Source organism: Arvicanthis niloticus, chromosome X (assembly GCF_011762505.2).
Source record: "Arvicanthis niloticus isolate mArvNil1 chromosome X, mArvNil1.pat.X, whole genome shotgun sequence".
Classification (NCBI taxonomy): Eukaryota; Metazoa; Chordata; class Mammalia; order Rodentia; family Muridae; genus Arvicanthis; species Arvicanthis niloticus.
This window is the reverse complement of record NC_047679.1, coordinates 46,770,007-46,777,158: the sequence shown is the minus strand read 5'-3', so window position 1 is coordinate 46,777,158 and position 7,152 is coordinate 46,770,007. Positions and strand designations below refer to the sequence as shown.

The 7,152-nt window shown below is 40.5% G+C and overlaps 1 protein-coding gene across 1 annotated transcript; it reads left to right on the top strand.

The window, feature by feature from the left end:
* Positions 1-977: 977 nt before the first annotated feature.
* Positions 978-2,096, top strand: LOC117694091 (melanoma-associated antigen B4-like). Its single transcript, XM_034484826.2, has one exon. It carries the CDS (start codon positions 978-980, stop codon positions 2,010-2,012), a length of 1,035 nt encoding a protein of 344 aa, XP_034340717.1. The 3' UTR covers positions 2,013-2,096.
* The last annotated feature ends 5,056 nt before the right edge of the window (positions 2,097-7,152 follow it).

Below are 7,152 nucleotides of genomic sequence, written 5' to 3'. Positions count from 1 at the left end.
AAACTCATGGGTTCATAGACCCCGCCCCTGCTCTGGACTCGGAGAGAGTCCCCGAAAAGGCAGTTAAGCCCAGAGGGCTTCCACTTTTCCTGCTCTTCTCAAAATGAAGGCCTAGGTGGAAAGTTGGGAAATAGCAGTTAAGGGGGAAAACTGTAGCTAGTTAAGTATAAAGGGAGACCACTTATGAGCCTGTGTGAGGCAGTGGGGTGGGAGAAATAAGGAGGTAGAATTTGAGGAAAATCTTTGCGGAGCCTGCCACAGGGAGGTGGGAATGTGTGTGCACGCAGCGTGAGTGGAGTGCAGTTAAACCGAACTGTGTCCCCCTTTGGGGTTCCCAGGTGGGTCAAAATGCTATGTGATTCCTACCAGAGAATAAGGAAGTGGGACATTATGGAGAGTATCCATCCAGTGCTTTTCTCAAAGGAGACTCCACTAGGATAGTACCAGAGAGGATTTCATTAAGTCTCTAGAAGTCTTGAGTGTATCATCAATGATGCTGCAAAAGTGAAATGTTCTTTAATTTTCTCCAGGCTGTTACTATAGAAGATTGTAGTGATATTTCAAAGCAGGAGTAGAAAGTAAAGTCAGAACATGGACAAAAAAAAAAAAAAAAAAAAAAAAAAGACAATTGTGAATGTAAACAGAAAAGCCCTTGATAGCTTATGAAAGGAGGGTGGGGGGTGTCTGAGTGCAATACCTCAATTTTAATAGGAGAGCCCAAACTAGACTGCAATATAGAGACCTAACGAACTCTGATTCCCTCCACAGATTTCTCAGGAAGCAGACTGAACAGGAGAACAGGAAAAGGGTTTGAATCCAGAAAGGTGCCAGCAAAAGGCAGCAGAGCAGGGAGGTGGGCTGGGAGGCGGGGTTAGGGGTGCTCCTTAAAGGGAAGCTGCTTTCTACCTAATGATGGTTACATAGTGTCTTTCTCTCCACCCAGATCCTTTCTCGCACTCCTGTCCACCCAGAGCACCATGCCTAGAGGCAACAAGAGCAAGAGCCGCTCCCGGGCCAAAAGGCAGCAGATGCGGGGAGAGAGGCCTAATCTCCAGGGTGCTCAGCCCACTGCGGAGGAGGAGGAGGAAGCAGCATCTCCCGCTCTTGTCCAGGGAGATGTTCCCAGCTCCCCTGATATAGGCACTCCTCAGGGGTCTGAAAAGGCTGCATCCCATAGTTCTTCTGCTTTAAATGTGCCCCATCCGGTCCATGATGTTGGTGCTGCGGGTTCCTTTACAGGTATGGATGAGAGACGTGCAAATGTCTCCATTATAGCAGATGCCATCCAAACTGCACGCAACGACCCTCTGACCAGGAAGGCCAGCAAGGTACTCCACTATCTGCTGGAGAAGTACCAGAAGGATGAGCAACCCGTGGAGGCAGAGATGCTGAAGCTGATCAGCACGAAGTACAAGGCTGACTTCCCCCGCATCCTGGAGAAAGCCACCTATCAGCTGGAACTGGTCTATGGTCTGGAGTTGAAGGTTGACAACCCTGCCACTCAGTCCTATGTCCTAGTTAACAAGTTACCCATCCTCCCTGGGGCAAATGTGGGTGGCAGGAGAGAATTGCCTAAGACGGGTCTCATCCTGACCCTCCTGGGTATGATCTTAATGAAGGGCAACCGTGCCACTGAGGAAGAGGTCTGGCAGTTTCTCCACATGCAGGGGATATATCCTGGGAGGAGGCACTTAATCTTTGGGAATCCCCAGAATTTCATCACCAAAGAGCTAGTTGAGCAGAATTATGTGGAGTACCGCCAAGTTCCTGGCAGTGATCCCCCAACCTATGAGTTTCTATGGGGTTCCAGAGCCCATGAAGAATCCATTTCCAGGAAAGTCCTGGAAGTTTTGGATAAGATCAGAGATGCCATTCCTGGTTACTATCCTCAACAGTATGAGGAGGCTCTCAGTAACCAGGCTGAGAGAGCAGCAAGGAGAGACAAGGCTGTTAGTGTCCGTGCTGACAGGGTTCTCTCCCATGCCCAACCTAGAAGGTCCTCCCACATTTAGCTAGCCCTTGGTGATAGCTGTCACTGTGCTGAAGAACAACCAGTCTTCTGAGTAGTGGGGCGTTTATGAGTAGGTGGGAATACACTAAGACAATAAATACCTTTTGTGATGCATGGGGAAAGTATACATACCTTTCTTTGTTACATTAATATTCCTATAACTGAAAATTAATTTGCTTCATATGTGCTTCTTAACGTCTGCTAAGTTTGTTGCTGTTTGCCAAGAGTAAGATATTTGGAGTTTTAAAGTTATTGGAAAACATTCATACATTTCTTCTTAACAAGCATAAAACAAGACATGAGAAAAGGTTTCACAGAATGTGATGTGCTACAGTTCATAATTTTAATAGAAATAAACTTGGTTTCATTAAACTTACTGGACTTGGTAAGAAAAAAAAACTGATAAATTTAACCTTGTATCTAGTTTCCTTGTCATTTCATTATTTTCCCCAGTCATGTACTGGGCATCAACTCTTTGATAGCTCCTCCCCACTGATATTAGTGTTAATGACAGCAAAGATCTACCCACAACTGATAAATTAAGCCCCATATACAGGTTTCTTGTCATCTTTTGTCATCTCATTATTTTCCCCAGCCATTCATTGGGCATCAGCTCTTTGGTAGTTCTTCCCATAGATATTATTGTCAATGACAGCAAAGATCCACCTGCTCTCCACAGGGATTTAGAATTTAGCAGCAGTTACACAGAAGGAAGAGAATAGAAAAGACTCTAAGAAGGGCATGTGAGAGAAAGTATTAGGAAGAGCAGATTTCTGATTCAATACAGCCACATAGTATCTGATGGAGGTCACTTAGAGCATTGTAGGATTTTAGTTCTGTCAACAGAGTGTAATTTAAGTGACAATGCATGGTGGGTTGCATGAGGATGTGGGAGTGATGAGCAAGGTCAGATGCACAGAAGATGCATGGAGTAATGTGAGTTGATGAGCAAATGTGACTCAATGCATCATGGAGCTTAAACTTTAAGCTAGAATAGGAAATATATCATAAATGTTTCTTAGTTTCAGAGAGTACCAGCAAGAAATCTTACACGGCAGAGTCCATGTGTTTATCCCAGTCTAGATGAATACACTGCACAAGCTACACAATGAGGTGCATGGATTTTCTGAGAGAAATTGATGAAAATCCTTTGAAAATAGGTTCCAGAAAGACAATTGTCTGTTACTTAGGGCTGGTAGAGGCAAATTCTCTTTCATTTAAGTATATTTGTACCAAGTTTCTTAGAATGTATTTTTTAAACTTTAAAGACTTGTCTAAAATTGGTTATGATAAAAGAAATTTCAAAGCTTAATTTCAATGAAAATTTCTTTAAATTAATATTGTCGAACCATGAAACATAGAAGTCCAGCTGCTGATACTTGTGGAAGAAACAAATAAGCTAGCGCAAAATTAAATATCATTTTCCATAGAAAGAACTGTGATATAATTACAGCATTTTATCACCACTCCCCTTTCCTTGCTCTGCCCCCTCTTGTTTACCCCTGCTTTAAATTTTTTGGCTACCTTTTTTTAAAAATTGGGATATATATATATATATATATATATATATATATATGTGTGTGTGTGTGTGTGTGTGTGTGTGTGTGTGTGTGTGTTTGTGTGTGTGTGTGTGTGTGTTGAAATTGAAAGAGAGCCAGAAGGTGAGGATGTAGGTGTTTGGGGGAAGAAAATGGGAGGGGGAATTGATACAATTATAACATAACTTTAAAAAATAAATAATTATGAAAGCCATATGTATTTTTGTGTGTTTGCACACTGTGCACATGCATACACATGCATATACACACATCATGGTCTATATATGAAGGTGAGAGGAATATTTACAGGAATCATTTTAATTATGTGAGTTCCAGTGATCAAACTAAAGTCATCCATTATACTTGGAAGCAAATGCTTTTCTTGCTGCTAAACCATCTAATCCTTAAAAGAGACATCTCAGTATAAACAGTTATCAAGGAGAATGTTGGCCATTGACTCAAAACATAGTAAAGTTAAAGAAAAAAAAAATCTCCAATCTAAATATTATTACCTAACTTGGAAACACTATTTACTTTTATTTGTTTTGTGGTTCTTCGCAATGTCCAAGTTTTTAGACTTGCATGTTCTCAAATATATTCTGCAAACAAAAGTCTGTGGGGGAAAAAAGCCTTTATCTTCAGTCATATTATCACTAGTAAAACTGCCATTGGTTTAAAATCAACTTTCTATAGTGTCCCAGTTGACATTCATCCTTTGGTTATCTACATCATATAAGATAGACCTTATCAGATTTACTGTGTACATGTGGAACTTGCAATGACCACAGATGTGAAAGCCTTGTACATAACAAGGTAAGGCTAGATTTCGGCTCCAAATTTCTCTAGAATCCATAGTTCTGTCCTTCTTTCTCTTTGAGGTAGATATAAATGGGAGTAGCAGATGCTACTGCAAGCTATTACAGTTTGCTAGCTAGCATGATTGTGTCAGGCTGTGTCTCCACTGTTGTTAACATCCAAGGCTATTCCCATTGTCTACATAAGAAATAGAATACCACAAAAGTACATTTCTCTGAAACACTAAAACAAAAGACCAAAACCAAACAAACCAATCATCCAACTACTGTTAGGTTTTGGATGGGGCAGGGTGGCATAAGAGGACACTGAGACAGATTACTGGGGTATGTTAGAAGCATTATTAATTTATGGTCACGCAGGAAAGCAACAGCAGGGCATGGGCTCTGAGAATGGTTCAGGTTCCTTGCATAGTGAGGTCTCCAAAGGGAATCAGAGCCTGTGTGGTGGGTGAGGTATCCTTTCCTTATACATTTTGAGGTATGGAATAAGTTCAAAGTAAAACCCTGTAGCTAGGATCTCCATTTTTTCAGCAAGAAGAATGGAAGGGAGTGAGGAGTAAGATGTGAAATCTCTTTGACACAGCCTCTGCCAATTACCAGCTTTGGCATCCATGTGGTGGGTAAACCAAGGTAGGCAGCTGATGGGGGTCAGAGTTTAGAGATGCTGATTTAGTTTAGTCTAGATACTGACAGAGGCTGCTGCTAATGGCAGCCAGTGATTAGGGCAACTACTTGGCAGACTATTCTCTGAAGGTACAAAGCTTAATTTACAGGGGCTGACACTCCCTGTGGCCAGTGGAAAAACATATAAACTCTTTTAACTCCTTAGGGCTGGCGAGAAAGAGAAGTAAAGAGAGAAAATTCACACACACACAAACACAAAGGGGAAGAGGGAGGGAGGGAGGGAGGGAGGGAGGGAGGGAGGGAGAGAGAGAGAGAGAGAGAGAGAGAGAGAGAGCAAGCAGGCTCCAAATATTTCACACATATACATATGTACATATACACATATACACACATACTTGGAGGGTGGAAGGAACAAAGTCCCAACATACTCTCACACATACTTTACATAAATACATACATACACATAGTTGAGAGAGGGAACCATGTTTTAATCCCGCACTTTATTTTTTTCTTCCATAGCTTATACATCCCAGCAAAATCTTTCAAGCAGAATAAAATTACAATAATTACAATGTCATTATATTTTAGTTTTTTTTCTAGTGAATGACTATGAAAAATGTTCCACAATAACTTTATAAGAAATAACATTATGTACATAGTATATGTAAAGAAAACAAATTATTTCCAAACCCTACATATATTCATAACTAAGACTTGTTAAAGATTAACTAAGTATAAGCAAGCAAGATAATTTTCTCAGGCAGAAGTTTGCAATTACAAAGAAAGGAGTAATTATTTTATTATTTACCTTTAAAAGTAATCTTGTAATAATCTTAAAAGGATCACAAATCAAAGTTTATATAAAAAGCAGTCATAGATAGGGGAGGACATCATCTTGGAGACAGGGGTAGGAGGAATGGGATAAAGAACTGTGGAAGTGGGAACCAGGAGGGAGGCCATGGCTGGGTTGTAAAAAACTAAAAGTAGTAAAAAAAAATCAGTCAGCTGGGCAGTGGTGGCACACGCCTTTAATCCCAGCACTTGGGATGCAGAGGCAGGTGGATTTCTGAGTTCGAGGCCAGCCTGGTCTACAGAGTGAGTTCCAGGACAGCCAGGGCTACATAGGAAAACTCTGTCTCGAAAAACCACAAAAAACAAAAAACCAAAAAAAAAAAAAAAAAAAAAAAAAAAAAAAAAAAAAAAAAAAAAAAAACAGTCACACCTATTTTATATCCTCGGAATGAATAATCTACTCATTAATTATTCTTAATAAATTATATCATGAAGCTAAGGGCAAAAATGGCTATACAATCAATTATTACCAATCCAACCCCAGTGTGAATCACATCAGCAGCCCGTGCTATCATTGTTCTTGTTTCCTGACCATAAAAGGTCCCTAGCTTAACTAATGAGAGTGTGCCTTTCTGAACTTCAAATTATTCCCTAAGATTTTCTACATCAGAGCCAGTACCAAAACTGTATTAACCTAGTTTCACTAACAATTTTATTTTTCCAAATAGGGTGGTGATCATTGCTGACAATCTGCATCTCTAAGTTATTTCCTAAGGTGGTAGATTGACTCATTAAACTGATCCAGCAGCAATGCCTGAAAGATCAAGCACAATTGTTATGAGTGCCAAAGTTACTACACAATGAGGGGCTGGAAGCCCCCTTAGAGTTTTCATACTATTTTTTTGATCAAGAGGGAAGTGAGGGCAGTAAGCAGAGTAAAACTCTGTAACAGCATAAAGTCCTCAGGAAACGTATTCCTCGGGACCACGGCTCTCCAAACTGCAACCTTCACAGTTGTGCTAACTGGTTAGCAGAATTTCATAAGTTCTAAAGCCATTTGTCATCCTCCTGCGTGGCTCTCGGCAAGTTTCACTTGCTGTTTTAGATGTTCTGGTACAGAGAAGTCTGTTAGCTAGGAATGTCCTAGTAAGGTGCCTGTCAGTGTCTGTGAGTGGGAGTCTAAACAGAGGCTGGATATTTATATTCTTAGACCCACCATAAATTGTCTTATACACCAAAGGGATAAAAAAAGAAAACATACTGAAGGCTGTGTTTCTATAGTTGCATCCATCTGTTTTGGAAGTGATTAGGGTAATACCTCTTTTGCACAAGAGCATAGAAAACTTAAATGCTGATGAATTAGACTTTATAT

Excerpts from the sequence above, each read along its gene's own strand:
- LOC117694091 (XM_034484826.2), top strand. The coding sequence starts at position 978 with ATGCCTAGAGGCAACAAGAGCAAGAGCCGCTCCCGGGCCAAAAGGCAG.